Genomic DNA, 17,456 nt, shown 5'->3' with positions numbered 1-17,456 from the left:
ACTCGCGTGCGCTTGAATGTAGCTTGGTGCCATTATGACCACCTTAGTTAGTAATTTTGCCGTTCAAAGGCATATCAAAGCTTCCTCCAATTATAACAGGGGTCAAACAGAAAATGTTCCGTTTTAGTAAAATTTTCTATCCGGAAGGGACGATTAAGTTTGTATCTTTTGTCCTCTAATTTTAAAATCTTCTCATTTATTTATTTTATAATTTATAGACTTAGAATTTATAGATCTACTTATACGGTTCTATTGTTGAGCCCCTATAAATTATAACCATACCTTGAAAGTGTACTTTTTCTTAAAAAAACTAAGCAGATTCCTTGATGCCTTTTCACGAACCTCTTTTCGTGTAAGAATTGCCTTACCGAATTACCGTAACCAAATAATGAAATAATGAATTTTTCATCTCCTTTAATTTGGTTTACATTATACTTGGAATGCTGTAATTAAAATAACGACAAAATTACATTACTTAGTTTGAAAAAAACCACAAAAAATATGAGTGTCCTGTTCTGAAGCTACTCGTCGAAAATGGTGTAATTTTATGAGCAAAACCAAGAAATAAATTGTTAGTTAAATTTCATGAGCAAAACCGGGTAATAAATTGTTAGTTAAATTTATTATATCAAAAAATGTTATTCCGGTGTTTTGATCAATTTTAAACCAAATCATTAAAATTAATTGTTTAAAATAAAAACTAATGAATTTTTGATCTCGGTTAATTTGGTTTATATTAAAATAAGTGTGTTGTAATTAATATAACGACAATAATACATGTAGTTTGAATAAAATATGAGTGTACGGTTCTTTTGTCTTCGACTGTACTCGATGTGACCCGACGAAAATTTGGATAGTGGGGATCGCAGAACATAGAGTAAGGTAGCGTTGCATAATGCATAGCATCGGGCAGATGTGCACGGGGGTAATACAGTAATACAATCTTATGGAAAAATGGACTTTGGATTTGCGTCGGGTAGCATCGGGTAGCGTCGCATGGCGTTGCATCGGGTAAGTGTGTTCCCGGCTTAATGCTTCACATTCACAAAAAATATTTACCGATTTCTCTGTATTTGTATTTGTTCGACATCTTTTTAGTTCTAACATTAGCACACAGTCCAGTGCACCTAGCTGTCGTTCTGGTCCCATGGGTGAGAGGTCTGCCCTTCTGTGGCTAGTTGGTCAGCTTGTTCATTCACCTTCAAATCCATTAGTTTTTTTATGGTTTCCTAGCGCAATTCGGCAATTTAGGCACTTCCAGACTGGTTTGTAGTTGAAAGCATACGGATTTAGTGCCTTTATGGCTTTCTACAATAGCTGCCTGAGAGAATTTAAATTTAGCACCTTTCATATTTTTATTTATTAACTCTTATGCAGAGCGTTGTATGCATCGACTCAACTTGGAAAATTTGGGATTAGTGCAAGGGGTTTTGCTATAGTATAGTTCGGACTTTTTAGTCCTGAACTTAATTCCGGTTGCATCTTCCATCCATATGTGTACCTCAAGGGCTACTTGGGACTTGCAATTGTGTCTGTTATCTATCACCACTTGGAAGGGTATGTCAAATTTGAGTTTTTCTCTCATTTTGGCCTGTACCGTTGTTATAGCCATATCATTTATGTTAATTCTCTTCTGAATTTTTTGGTGACTCATCATTAGATCTGGCTTTTTACCTTGTATCACAACAGCCTCTTGGCACTCTCAAAAGCGAAAGTAATGTACATAAATGTGAAATGGTGGAAGGTCGAGGGTGGTATCCATTGCTGTAGGGGGCAGATATGTATTGCCCCTCTTTTTAGTGAGACAAAAACAATAGATTTCGCTGAATTCAACTTTCATAAAACACAATTTTCATAGATATTCATCTGGCACAACAGCGGACACAGATTGCTTTCTCAATATCTTATTGCCAAAGTTATTTCACACTCAATACGTATTGAACTGTGGTTTATTTTCATTTATATGTTATTTATTGGAGGGAATGTATGCTTTCCGAAAATGGAGAAGTATACTCCTCAACTACAGAGAAATGAATGAGATATGTTTTATATTATATATTTATCGGCTTGATTGGAAACATTGAATAAGCAATACATTTTATTTGTCCCAATGTATTGAGTTTTTAGTGTGAAAGAAAATCACCCGGAAACTCCGGGGCAGTATGAATGATGCCTGGTGTATGAATGCAATTTATTAGTGTCAAAGTAATGATGCTGAGGATTTAACTAATGTTTTATTTTCTGTATGTGATAAACAAATTCCTACTGTGTGTAAACAAAAAGTTCATAAAGATCATTGTGTTACTATTCGGGCCATTTGGCCTTGGAGGTGATTTCTTGGTAAGATTCCTAAGTTACGTCGTAGTCCTATCTGGCCAAAGTCCACCAGCTTAGGTAAGTTTAAACGCGAAAGTTTCCCCAGCCAAGTTTACCTCTTCGACAAGGGGTGGGCTTTGCTTTTAGGAGAGAGAAAGAGAGGGTGAGAGAGTGTGAGTTGCTGTTCCACCGAATTGCGTCTGACTCGCACCGCATATTTACAAAACGAGCTGTTTAATAAACCAGCAGTGTGACCCTAACTGTAATTTTGAATCGAACAATCATTAACATCCCAAGAAAGATGCATGATCTGTAATTGATAAGTAACTTCCTGAGTATTGAATGAACAGTTTAATTATTTTAATGTATGTATATTTCATTTTGTACAATCTAACAATGAGATTGATCTTTTTGGTTTAACGTTAGGTTGGGATTTTTTTTATATTTGTGCTCTGCGTTATTTTTGTTATCGTTTATTTATTTTGTTGGTTAATACTACATCCAAGCGATTGTGCACCTTGCTTGAATTTCAAAGTTATTATGCCTCCAATGCCATCATCAAATTAGTGTATGTGTATGCAGAATTACATATCTGTAAAAAAATAAACATTGTTTTTAATTACGTAAAGTTTGTTGTAGAATTTATAAGAAAATGTGCGAATTTATCTAAACTTAATTAACACGTTATGCAGGATTATTATTACCGCGGCAAATGTTTCCCATTTGATGGATGTCAAGCCTAGTGGATTGATCGCAAGAGGACGCTTCGTTCTTTCGAGCATAATCACTAACATTGATCTAATACTGCTGTTGTATGACGTCCAGTTGGTTTCGTAAAGCCTTTCTCTTAGAACCTGACTCTGAAATTCAATAAAAAAAGAGATATAAAAAATATTAATTAAACTTTGACAGAAAACTCACTAGGTTCATTAGTTTCTGCCCGTAAAAATGGATAATACTCAACGCGGCCAGTTCGACAATGAACATAAGCGCACTGACGACTTTGAAACCGTAAGTAGCGGAAGACTGAAACAATAAAAATACATCGATGTAAAACTTGTGCGTGTAAAAATCTGTTTATTAACTCTCTGGTGCTAAAAATATAATCTAAAACATAATTAAAAGGAAATGGTCTGAACCAGAAAAGAACAAATCACGTCTCAAGAATTCCGTCGTTAGATTTTTACCGTTTTATTAAATTACAACATACTTATTTCAATGCATTAATTAAAAGAGATCAGAAATTCACGAGTTTAAAAAAAAATTAATTGCGATGGTTGAGACAAAATTCACTAAAACACCGGAAAATTATTTAGTGATAAATTGAAATTTAACTAACAATTGATAAACCATTCCGGCTCTTAAAACCGCCTATTACTTTCTATGGCCTCTCAGAAGGGCCTTAAATTTTAATAGGTATCGAGTGAATAAGCCATCGAATTCGTGGAACAGAATCCCATTCTTCAGCAAGAGCGGTTTGAAGCAATTCAACGTTTCTTGGAGGCGGTGAAGGATATCTAACCAGCCCTTTTTCATGTACCATAAGTGTTCTATGGGATTCATGTCAGAGTACATACTGGCCGATTCATTGTGGTTATCTGTGCATCCTCCAACTAATGGGTTAGTGGGTAACAACTCGAGCTTAATAAGTTCGAGCATTAACATACGTTAACAAGAAGTTGTCCCCCATAAATGGGGTTCATAGGACCATAGCTTCCCGAAGAATGTCCTCAATTTACCTTACTGCACTCGGAGATTCATTATATATGGTAATCCGTCCGGTACAGGCATGGTCGTTATTTCCACCCCCCAAACCATAACTGATTGTCATTTAAAAGGAAGGGACTCACGCTTGGCACATGAAGCAAAGTGTTCATCACATCTTCTCCATACACGGCCTCCATACATCATCTGATAGCTAGAAAACAAATAGGCACTCAACTGTGAAGGGAACCGCCCACAATTTTTCATGTATTCAAGCGCGATGCTGATTTGCAAATAGTCACCCTTCTACGCAATGCCTGTCCAGTAGTTGAAAACCTGTTACCGGACGTCTACTCCCTATTCTCACAAAGCTTTCTGACGACTGTTTTAGAGCTCACCATTACATTATTTGGAGTTGAGTATACACAAAGAAGCCATTAAATGGCTGTTTCGTAGTGTGGTAAGAGCAATAAAGCGATCATCTTCCAAAGTCCTTCATCGCGGTCAACCACTACATTCTTTTCGATTGAGACTTCGGTCAGCCGCTCTGGAACTGAATTGTAGAGCGCGGCACACCGTGGCTAGGTATGAGACGCTATGTCTGGCGTTGGGAAAGCATCTGCTGGTGGGATCTTCTCGAATTAAAACCGAGTTTTAAGAAACAAAATTAATAAGTAATTACTTTTCATTACAATAATTGTTCCCTCAAGGAAAACTATTTACAAAATCAATTAATTCACACCACAAATTTGTTCAGGCAAGGATGTAATTGAACTGATTTTCTTTATTTTTAATCAAAGTGTGCCATGAGGATTAGCAAAACTATAAAGGTAAACAACAAGTTATTAATATTTTGTTTACGTTTTATGTTAACTGATAATTTTTAGACCTAGTTATTATAGAAAATAAACAAGTAAGTACAAACTCTTTTTCTTTGAGTGTATGTAAAAGTTGATCGAGATGTACCTATTACTCCACCAACCTACTTGAGTGAAGTTTGTGCTATTTGTAGGTGAATGGTAGGAAAGTATGTTTTTAAGAATGAGTAAGAGTGTGTGTAAGTTTTAAAACTGGTGGCATGACGAATAAGATCAATACATTAACCCCGACACACCAATCAATTATAATATATCATTATAATAAATAAATTAGAATAAATATATCATTAAACTTAAAACAACTAATGTAAATTATCGACGTAGGTGAGTAATTCATAAGTTCTATTTTGCACAGGTGTGTATGTGCAGAGTTATTTATAAAAATCACTAATCAATAATCTGCATGCTATCTTTTGTGTTGTACATATACTGGAAGTTTTTACCAACCTGGCTTACAGCAAAATGTGAATGCTCACGTTATATAATTTATGATACTTACACTTATGGTACCTGTAAGGCTCACGGCAATCATCAGCGTCATCAAGTAATTACAGCAAAATAGAGGCTTGTTTATAATGGCAAATGATTCGTCAAAACCCCTGTAAAATCGTTAACCTCATCGTAACAACTCGTAATGTAATACAATGGCGAAGGGGCAAACAAACTGTTTACCATTTACAACTTATTATTATATTAACTATTTACACTTGTTCAATTAATATTGTTGATAGTTTGTCTGGGGCAAGCGCCCTTGTTTATGTCAAACAAAATAATTCTAAAAAAGGATCGACCACCGTCTGGATTGCACAGAAAGTTGTCGTCCGTAAAAAAATGTGACACTAGTTTAGATGAGTTGAAATATCGTGACGAGAGAAATGTCTCTAAAAAACATTAATAAAAGAAATTATTTATATTCATGCAGCTTCTTACTCGGGAAACATACGCACTAAACGGTTGACTTCTATCTTTGTTTTTGCGGGAATATAGGGCAATTTTAAAGAAGAAAAAGAATAATACGCTTTATCTTTTAAATTATGACTAATTTGGTCTAGATTTATCTTAATTTTTTTTAACCTATCACACGAAATCAATACTTTCAATTCAAAATTCTCCGCCGTATCCTCAATGCCCCATTCTACGTCACCAATCAAACGATCCGTAAAAATCTTAAAATCCCAGTCGTGAAAGATGTTACCCGAATTCGCTTGCTCTACACTATCCCACCACCTTCTTCCTCAACGGCATACTCTTACAATCCTTCATACCTTAAAACGATGGCCTCGTGACCTTAACACGGCCTTAAGATCTTAATGGACCCAAATAAATAATATTTACCTATCCAAATCATCGCCCTACACAGGGATAAAATAGTAATCGAATTTGATTAATTGACAGTTTTTATTTTTATTTGTTATTAAAAAACATAAGTACATTTAACATTTATATTTATATTTTACAACATTACCTTAAAAGGCTTACCTTAAATTTTATGAAAATTATCATTTATTATTATCTCTAGCAAATTTTAAAATTTAAGACCATCATACATCTGTAATTTACATAAAATTTACCTAATTTAGATTAGCTTTTTATAAAATGTTGTAAATTTAGATTATTAATGTTATACTTATGCCTTTTTATAAACAAAACCGAAGCTGATGATTGGTGTAAATCCCCGTGATGTCCATATAAACGTAAATAAATAATGTATACATTTTTAATTTAAAAAAACCACACGTTTTCTAACATAAACCACCAAACATAAAATTTAATTTTTTTTTTATACACTGAAGGATAAAATTAACTCACCACTCAATTTATTTAGTTTAAAATCAAATCTATTACATTTCTAAATTAGAGCTAATTAGGACCTATCGTAGTCAAATTAAACAGTGTTTAATGCTTTCTTTACTTTTGTACAAATTAGTCCCAATTGCAATAAATGCCCATCCGTTATGCTTTGCCTAAACCTCGCTGTCAGTTAATCTTTTTCGTTTGTTGTTTTCATTAGATTTTTTTTCTTAAACCTTTTTCAATGGATCCAGTTAGGCATTTGAGCCAGCGCGATGTAGCCAGGAAATTGAGTGTACAGCATTATACAATAGGAAGCGTTCTTTGGTGCTTCAGAGAAAAAGGGCTTAACACTGGAAGGGCAGGGCTGGGGTAATTTATGTCTACGAACAAGAGAAGCAATTGATCCATCCGTTATTAGGTTCTACGAAACCACACACAAAAATCGTTGTGGGAAATGAGATAAGAAATCTGATAAGACAAGAACGAAATGTTTTGATTTCTGCCAGAACTGTAAGAAGGCTCTATGAATTTAACCGCAGGACCCGGCACCCGGCTCGTGGAGCTCTTCCAATCACAGCTCAGAAAATGGCCAGGCTCGAATTGGTATGGGAACATGTGAACTGGACATTGGAAGATTACCGATGAGTTCTCTTTACAGGTGAGGTGAGAATTGGCCTCAAATATATATGTTCTTAATTTCATATGGAGAAGCTCAGGAAAAAGGTAACCCGATGGTGTAAGGTTCCTCAGGTGGCATTCCACGGTGGGTCATTGATGTTCTGGGGTAGCATTTCCTTGGACGCCGAATTGGTTGTTGTGCGAGTAAGATCTCTAACTTCACAGAAGTATTTACAACACATAATCGAAGAACATGTAGTGCCATTTGCCCCCACATCAGTGAGAAATTCTAGGTAGTGCAGGGTAATAGCAAGCTCCAGTGAGCACGAACTGTGGATGATTACCTGAATGTTGTTGCAATTAAGCGTTTGGTGTAGCTCGAAGTCCAGATTTCCAACAAACCGAACACATTTGGGACGGACTTAAGCGACGAGTAAGCCGACGAAACATAGGCTATAACACCCTAGAAGAGTTGGAAACGTTGTTCTTGATGAATGGGAAAGAATTCCTTGGGATTTTATCAGATATTTTTTCCAAGGGGTGCAAAGGATCTTAACGAACCTGATTTGTGCCAGGGATAGAAATATTCGGTACTGAAGGAAACCGAAAAGTTAAGAAAGGGAACTCTGTTATTCCTATTAAATAAGAGGAAATAATAAAAGGAAAAAGATTTCTTTCCATCCTAACCGCGTGGGTTTGTCCCTCCGGCGCTATAACAAGCGGTTTGTGCTCTCGCAGACTACAACAGTGACATGGCTGAAATCCAACGGCAAATGCAAATAGAAAATAACCAACTAAGGACATATTTAAAAAGTAGTGTTTGATCGTTCTCGAAAATTTTGGTTTGCCAGACGCGATTCATACTATATTTCTTATATCCTATCTCTTTTTTGTAGGACAAAACTAAACGATCTGAGAAAATTGAATAAAAGCAAATCGGGTTATTGAGTGTTAATTAATTCCTCAAAATCACACCTTTTTGGACAAAATAAAACACTAGCTAATGTCAAGTCAGATCAAATGGAACGTCGAATGGACGGGTGGTATATCTCACCCAATTTACTAACTAAACTCTTTAATTCATTACGGTTGAAGCCATAATTTTTAATGTTCTAAGTAAATATTTATTTTGCCTGTAATGTACTGTAGAAAGCTGCTAAAATGGATCCCAAAGATGCTACCTTCCTCATATTGTATTTAAATGATTCTATTTGTTATATTTTTAAATCGCAATGGAGGGGATAAAGAAACTGCCTTATCCCAGATTTTTATATGGAATTTAGAGTACTAGAGTGTATTTCCTTAACTATTATAATGAATGGAAATTTGAGTGTTGTATACCTCTGGTTCAATTAAAATTTATAAATATATGACGTCTTTTCCATTTGTGAGTACGCTAAAAACTGGTAAGGTATTATATTCATTTTGTAACGTGGTAATTTGTAAATTTATTTGCCACCCTCACAATAGACACAAAAATAATAACTTTAAATAAATAATAAATTACAGTAGAATCGATTGGTGATGTTTGACATTCTCCTTCAAACATTCTTTGACGCAGTACTGGAAGTAAGGGTGTCGTTTTGTGAGATGTCCAAGTTTGGCGTAAGGGAAGAGAATTTTCATTAGTCGATTAGCTCTCGTTTCCAGCCGAACAAGGGAATCGTTGAGCAACTCCATCTGGATGGTAATTTGCTGGACGCAAAACATGTATGTGCTAATAGCGGCTGGCATGGTGACACCGATCGGGAGGGCTGCGATGATCTGTAGGAGTGACAGGGCGTAAATCGTGGTCGTGTCTTCTACTTGGACAGGAAGCCAGACGGCTACGGGCAATTGTACGTTAATGCTTTTCGGGATATCTTCTAAGGACAATTTCACTGGTGAATACTTGTCGACCAAAGGGGTCATAAACAGGACGAACAAAATGCAAAGACCGACGCTAATCGGACCACCGATGAGTAAGGCGATTCGTTCCTTTTTACCCCTTGACCGTAGTCGTTCAGCATCATCCGTAGCATCCTCGTTTTTATATTCATAGAAATTGCTTATGCATCGTCTTATAAACCTGAAACATAATTACATATTTATTGCTCTGAAAATGGAAGAAATTCGTGATACTGATTGATTCAATTCCAAAGTCTGACAATTTTTAGAGTTGCAAAGACATGACAAAGAAAGTTGAATATTTGTAATTTATTCATTACCGATTATTTTGGTCTTTCTGTCATTCCTATGTTGGGTCTGTGTGATTTCTGTGAAGTGAATTTTATAAGGACGTTATGGGTGGGGTTCATGTGACGGCAATATCTTTCTTTATCAGTGTCTCATTATGTCTGATTTTATTTCAAATTATTGCTCTAGTCGGTTTTGTTCATCGTCAATCTTTTTTTGACTGGTGCAGTTTTGAATGGTGTAAATGATGTACAATACACACTAACTTTAAAGTAGTCAGATAAATTCAACTTATTTCCACTTTGATAAGAATATACCAAGTAGCTTTTTTGGAAGAAATTTTCATTCAAATTTATTGAAGCCAGTAAGTTGCGAGTAATAGCGATTCGCGTAGAATAAATGGAGCGTAACATAATTGTAACTATCGTATTTTCGACTTATTCACAAGGCTATTGTTACATGTTAGCAAGGTTTAACCCAAGCCTATTAAAATACGAAGTACATTTGGGTTTCGTAATATAAAAGATACACCAATTGGTAAGTAGCATGGAGAGATTCATCAAATGATTGATCATTACTTTGTATATGAAGCCGTTATCTCTTTTACTCTCTCTCTCTCTCTCTCTCTCTCTCTCTCTCTCTCTCTCTCTCTCCCTCTCCCTCTCCCTCACTCTCTTTCTCTCTTTCTCTATCTCTCTCTATCTCTCTCTCGCTCTCTCTCCCTCTCTCTCTCGCTCTCTCTATCGCTCTCTCTCCCCTCACTCTCTCTCTCTCACTCTCTACCTATCTATCTATTTATCTATCTATCCACCTATCTATCTATTTATCTATCCATCACTATCGTTCTCTATTTATATATCTTTATCTATGTATCTCTATCTCTCTTTTATCTCTTTCTCTCTCTTTTATCTCTCTCTATTTCTCTCCATTTATTCTATCTATCACTATCTCTCATTTCTTTCTTTCTCCCATGTTTTTTGTTATCTCTTTCTATCTGTATATCTATGAATCGATTTATACATTATCTCTACCTATGGAAATGACCGTCTATTCATAATGCTCGAATATTAAAGTGGCTTTTCAATCAAACGATAAATCACTTCTTCTTGAAAAATGCTAAACGGCTTGATCAATTTCGAGTGATTAACAGCTTTTTTTCTACTGTAGATATTATTTCTTCATCGATTTGTATTGATTCTAGTACTTAATATCTACGTAAAAGAAGGATGAACTAATTATGACTGAGAGAGAGAGAAAGAGAAACAACCAGATAGACAACCTGACAAGACGACATTATGAAAACTCATATTACGTTTTTGTCATATAAAATTAAAATTTTCCTTGATGTGATACAAAACCTATTGTATATAAAAAGACAGAGATTCGTCGTACATGAAAGAAGAAAAAACGATATCGTAAACTCTATTAAGGCACATTAGAAATTTTATCGTTGAAGCCATAATTTTTAGTATATGTAACCAAGTATATGTTAATTTTTGTAAACCATGTAATTGATTATAAATAGTTTCAAAGTCTTAATATATTCTTCAAAACTATAAAGAAAAAATGAGTTTTTTTCCAAATGCGCTTTATTCCATTTTTTAAATATACAATTGAAATCTATTATTTTTAACTCATTTTTATTCATTTTTATAGCATCATCATTATTTTTTTAATTGTCATTGGTTGCTCAAAACGCTTAGTGCCAAGAAGCCTTTTAATTTTTTGTAATAAAACTGATACATACGAAAGGATTTTCCGAATAATTCATTTACAATAAAAACAATGAAGATATTGCGGTCACTTACTTGTTCAAATCACGTCGAGAACTAATGACAAGAACTGCTAGCAAGGTAGAGAATAAATATGTGATCGCAATTGACAACGAAAAGGCTAAAGTCACCAACTGATCCTTGGCCAGGTATGCTGTTATCATAAATTGAACCAAGTGGTACGTCAAGAAAAAAAATATGGCAAAGCAAAGTGACGTCTGCCAATAACGATTTTTTTTGTCCAATTTCATGTAGAAGCACGAAAGAGAGAGGAGAACATTAAATTCTTCTTGGATCTGTGCGTTTATCGCTTCGCTTCCATCCTGTTCAAGGCGATCGTAGAAGCTGGAGACACAGCCCATTTTATCGAACCGACTCCCGGAGCGTACTGTATTATTTTTGAAAATCAGAGGTCTTTCTTGAATAAATAAAATCGTCAATTTTTAAGTAATGCGGAGTAAAAGTTTTACCGACCAACTCGTATAGAGGTCCTGTCGCCTAAACTTCCGTACCTGGCTGACGTATTCATGAGGAAAAACTGCACGCGAGTTCCACACAAAATCGAACATTCCTCGCTTCTATGTCAGAAAAAATTAATTTCACTTAATAAAACATGAAGCAATGTTGCTAAATCAACTTTTATTCTTATGCCAGCGATATTTTTTCGATCATCAATAAAAAAATTCGAATATAAATTTACTTGTATACGTAATAATGGTAAAGACTGCTAGTCAACTGAAAGCACATGTGCATTTGTAAATTTATTATAATGGCAATTTCATTGATTGTGGTTTTGTCAGTGCGCAAATTTGGAGCTTTGCCACCACACACATATTCGGTGTTGTTCAGCGCTTCGTTGTAATCTTTACCTGGATCATAGCACAACAGCTTGTTTAAAAAAGACAGAAATGTAACTTTGAATAGCACATGTTAAATCTTTGAGAACAAAATCGTAACTTTCTAGAGAAGCATAAATCTCCAACACTTTCAACTCGGGCGGCCCTACTCATTCCTGGCTCTGTTATTATAGCCTACACGGAACTTACTTTAAAAGAAGATTTTAACTCTGGATTATTATCAGAGCTGGGATGCAATCCCAGTGCTCGAACAAATAAATTTTTATAATTTTGAGCTGTAACGCTTATTTTCATATATTCAAAATCCTAATAATCACGCTGTAGATTAATGTTAAAACAAGCTGATAACATTAAACTTGAATCCAAAATCACGTAGCGTAGCTCTTATTCATCAATAGAAATCACTGCTATTTGTAAATAGCCATCTGCTTGTGACTAAAGTAACAATTTCATCATTTCAAACGTATTAAAAAACATTACTGTTATTTATTCAGAAATCGTGAGTTGCGGTCTGGTGTGATGTAGGTTTCAGAAAAACACTTTCTTTATAGTGCCAACGTTTCGATCTTTATTGAGATCATCTTCAGCGCTCAAAGTGTTTGTCTTCTGTGTAATTGTGCCACACGCAAGAATGGCTAAATTTACGTAATGTAACCCTTTCCTTACCGTTATTTTTGTTCGTGGGATTTAGAAATACAAGTATGTACGAATTGATGCAAAAAACGATTTCTAATTACATCTATCTCTTTAGAACATTATACCTTTGGTAAATCTACTGTCCCCTAGCAACCGATTATAGTCCCCAAAGGAATTGAATAGTATGCCTCACCGAAAAAAAACCAAGAACAACCAAGGCATCAACTGTTCCTTGTCGTCACACTAGATCTACACTGGCTTTTCTTTTTGGTCGACGGCCATTAAAAACCGGTGACACTCGCATACCTTCGACGGAGCCTGTCTGTTGCCATGGGAACACTGCCGAGTTATTTCATTCTTTGTTTAAGAATTACGTAAAGACATATCCCACTACAATCACAATACATACTTAAGCCTAGGTAACTAACATAATCAAACATAACCAAATCTATTATGTACCTGTGTGATAAATAAAAAATAGTGATGACAGATGACCCATATCGATTATTAGATAACGCAGACAACAGAGCATATCCTAGGCAATTGCACTGCAAGACCTCCGGAAAGGCTATGGACTTCGAAAAGTCATTTTTTGGCAATGTAAATGTCGATACCACGTCCAAGCGAAGAATTAGGTACTTTTGGGGGGCGTCGGTGGCCGCAACGATTTAGGCGTTGACACGGCGCTCATACTGTAAAGTAAAGGTCCCGGGTTCGAATCCAGCGGCCCTTCATTCGAACCCGACATACTTACAAATGTTTTTTTGTTTTTTCAAAAACACCGGCACCCTGAAGTCATATATGACCTCTGCTGTTTCGAACCCTCGAAAAAAAAAAATAGGTACTTTGTTAAAGAAAGAAAAACTTTTCTGGAAAACAAATACCCGAGTATGGGCGCAATAAGTGCAAACTTTAGGAATGAAGAAGAGATCAGTAAATTATGAAAAGAAAACAACGACTTCAAACAAAATCTGTACACTTTAAAAAAAAAAAAGTTGTGAAGGATTCCCGAAAAACGAGGGGGTCAGACTTTAGATATGATTTTTAGATCAGATGGTTTATGGTCCAACAAATTGAACAATTACTAATTTTAATAATTTCTTAAAACTCCAGAATCCAAAAAATTTCAATCCGTTTAATCCAAAACAAAAATCATATCTAAACGAAGTCACTATATGTTTTAATTGAATCATCTAACGTTGGGAAAAAATTACAGAAATAACTGTTTATACATAAACTGAACAAGTTGCACAGTTCGTCGAGACATTTGAAGAATAATTGGTCACACTGCTTACAGTCAATGGCTGACAGCATTTTCACAATCATTGCCCAAAGGTATAGAAGCATGCTAACATCTGGATCATTAATAACTGATTGTGAGTGGGGGCAAGAATTGACAATAGAAGCGTAAAAAAAAACTTGGCAAGGAATCTCAACACCCAATGCGAGATTGATGGATATTCTACCGCAGAATAAAACAGTATATTTTTTAATTATTTTTATGGCAGATCGAGCTAGCAAACGCCGGGTCCAATAATAGGGTCCAAATAATAAATATCTATTCAGTCTTCCAGTTGTAATGTAAGTATTGATTAATTGTGTGCTATCTTGTTTTGGACTGCGAGGTGATGATGTTGTTTGGTTGCTTAGTCATGCAAATTTAGACATTTCGGCATCCTTCTGGTTTGTCACCTTGCAGGTCCTTAAGAAAGGCCTTTCCCATTTTTAAAGTTTATTGAATAATATAAAATATATATACTATATAAATATCGATAAATATTGGCCATGGGAGGGTCTGCCAACTTTTTGGTACGAGTTAAAAAATATGCGCTTTATGAAAGAGTCGGCAAATATCAACAATGAAAAAGTACAAATAAATTCTCTGCCAGGCTACTGAAAACCTGGTTGTTCGGCTTTAATTATTTATGGAGATTGCGTATTCAAATTGGATTTGTATGCATCGATGTGAGAAATGACTTTAATTGCACAAGCGATGAATAGTAAATCATTGTCGCGGCAAGGAATTTCTCCCCTTTATTTATAATGTCTTCCTGACTTGAGTTTTCGCCTTTTCAGATTGCACCATTCAGAAAGCGGGCAAGGTGATGAAATATGAGTTTTATTTCTATTATATGTCGCCTGTGTTTTATGCGTCGACCAGCCCCTCGCCTGCATTAAGGGACGGCCTGTGATAAATCAGCTCGGCCTCGCGGGTGAAAGAAGCCACCGTGCTCAGCGGTATAATCAAACCAACCCCAGTCGGCCTGCAAGGAAAAACTGTAACCGCGAGCCGGTTTTTGACGATTTATACGAACCGGATGATAATTAATTATATAATCCGCCTCCCTTTGTAATCGGATAATAGAAATTTTATGTGACACGATTAACGGCAGCGGGTGAAATTCATTTCCTCGTCTAATGCCACCCCTTTCTCGCACCTCTGAATTCATTAAAACTCCCGACCGCACGGCAAATAGCGGTGGCCACGTTTATCATAATTTCATTTTTTAAACTTATAAGAGGTGTTTACGAAAGTGAGATCTCCGATTTCAGAACTTTTTTCTTGCTACTTCGCCGAAAAATATTAGATAATGTTACAAAAATATTAGTATCCGCGCGTTTTGCAATGGGAGAATGTTCTAGGATAGAACAGGTAGGATCTAGGAATAGGAATGTTGTACACACAATCGTATCAGACTGAAAGAATCGTATTTAAATAAATACAAAGTCACAAAATCAAAAACAAAATTTACAGCTTTTTTTTTTAAATGCATTTTTTTTAACAACCATCAACCCTTAAATACGAATTAATTTTATATGAAAATAGTAAACAAAAAGTAGACATTTTTTGGTTGGATTCAATTTTTATGTTTTTCTGTTTTTCTTAAAGTTTATAACTGCTTTTGGTTTCACCCAAATTATACGATACCTATATCTACTACATTTCTACTAGTATGTCAATTAAACCACCAAACATTTCATTTTATATCTCCGGTTTCCATTTATTTACGCCGCGTTTACACCATTACATGATTATTATAAGCTAGTATGCATGTGTATAGTTTCCTAGAGCCGTTTCAAGTTGATCACCCTTTTGTTGTAAAAAAAATTTAAAATATTTGAAATCGAAATAATTGAGAGAAAAAGTAACTTTTTGATTTCCCAACAATTTTGTATTTCTGATTATTTTTACAGTGTAAAATTCGACAATTGCTTGGTCACAAATTAGGTATTAAAAAATAGTTCCAATTTCCTAGTAATCTGATTGATTTTTTTCGTGTTTTCGCAAAGTACGCTCTAATATTATATATATTACATATATAATATATAATACTGTATATGAATATATATCCACTCGGACACCAATTTCTCATACATAAAGATTAATTAATTGAAATAATTTTTTTGGTCAATTGAACGAGGAAATATAATGGATTTAATAAGTAAAACGAAGTATGTCATCCCTAAAACTCTCTGTGGCCATTTCATTTATCGCCGAGAATCGAATCTTGATTACACGATATTTGAAAAACTAAATTTGTATTCCTGATTATTTTTACGGTGTAAAATACAGCAATTGCTAGGTGTCAAATTAGGTATTTTTGTATTAAAAGATAGTTCAAATTTCCTAGTAATCGATTGATTTTTTTTCGTGTTTTCGCAAAGTAGCCTCCACTATATATATTATATATATACACTATATATACATATTATATATATAATATAATACATATTATATATATAATATAATACATGTATAATACTGTATATGAATATATATCCACTCAGACACCAATTTCTCATACATAAAGATTAATTAATTGAAATATAATGGATCTAATAAGTAAAAGGAAGTATATCTTACTAAAACTCTCCGTGGCCATTTCATTTATCGCCGAGAATCGAATCCTGAGTACACGACATTTGAAAAACGGCAAAAAGGAAGGAAAATTCGAAAGGTAGGTTGAGATAGGAAGTTCGATCCACTCGGACACCAACTCTCCATTTCAAGCTTTCGAATTTTCTCTCTTTTTGCCATTTTTCCAAACTTTTGGTAAAACTAATAAAAGGCTTTCAAATTCTTTCATATGACTTAGTTGTATTAAATCTCAAAAGTGGTGAGGTTTAAAGAGTGAAGATAAGCGCATTTTTCAAAAATTCAAATCTTTTCTCGAAAAAAGCGTTTTGTATGTAGGTGGAAAGGGGAGAGGAGCGTGGCCCAGGGCCAAGTTGACTGCTATCTCGCCCTCTGAAAGTCTTTACCGTCACACTAATTTGTGCCGGTTTCGTAAATTGGTGAAAATGCTACCAGAGATGTAAATTGGTGGTCGGATTTGGCCGTGTGGATATCGGATTGAAATAGCAGGTGCAGGAATCTCCAGCGCACAAATCACCGTCTAAACCAAAAAAAGGCGAAACAAGAAAAACGAAACCCCTATGAGATATGCCGTTTCCCACCACCCATTCTATTTTAAAAATACAAAAGTATTGCAAAACAAACATTCATTTACATTTTGTAATATACCTAGGAAAAAAGTAATATTTATTAAAATAACAGTGTATCTACAAAGAATTTCACACATCAGAAAATGGAGCAAGGCCACCGATCTTATCATGGTCCCTGTATGATTTCGTAATTGTTCTGTATCATGAGCAATTAACTTACTATCAATTAAAATTATAAAAAATAAATTGGTTCTTGGATT

At 34.9% G+C, this 17,456-nt stretch overlaps 1 protein-coding gene across 1 annotated transcript; it reads right to left on the bottom strand.

The window, feature by feature from the left end:
• Positions 1 to 2,761: 2,761 nt before the first annotated feature.
• LOC106672520 (odorant receptor Or2-like) lies at positions 2,762 to 11,619 on the bottom strand. Its single transcript, XM_014404041.1, has 6 exons — positions 11,294 to 11,619; positions 8,818 to 9,378; positions 5,398 to 5,497; positions 3,238 to 3,342; positions 3,021 to 3,176; positions 2,762 to 2,908 (listed from the first exon to the last, which is right to left on the bottom strand). Exons 1-6 carry the CDS (start codon positions 11,617 to 11,619, stop codon positions 2,855 to 2,857), a joined length of 1,302 nt encoding a protein of 433 aa, XP_014259527.1. The 3' UTR covers positions 2,762 to 2,854.
• Positions 11,620 to 17,456: the final 5,837 nt, after the last annotated feature.

This window comes from Cimex lectularius, unplaced genomic scaffold, assembly GCF_000648675.2.
Source record: "Cimex lectularius strain Harlan isolate CLEC.00 unplaced genomic scaffold, Clec_2.1 scaffold387, whole genome shotgun sequence".
In the NCBI taxonomy this organism is placed as follows: domain Eukaryota; kingdom Metazoa; phylum Arthropoda; class Insecta; order Hemiptera; family Cimicidae; genus Cimex; species Cimex lectularius.
This window is presented reverse-complemented; position numbering and strand designations above follow the sequence as displayed.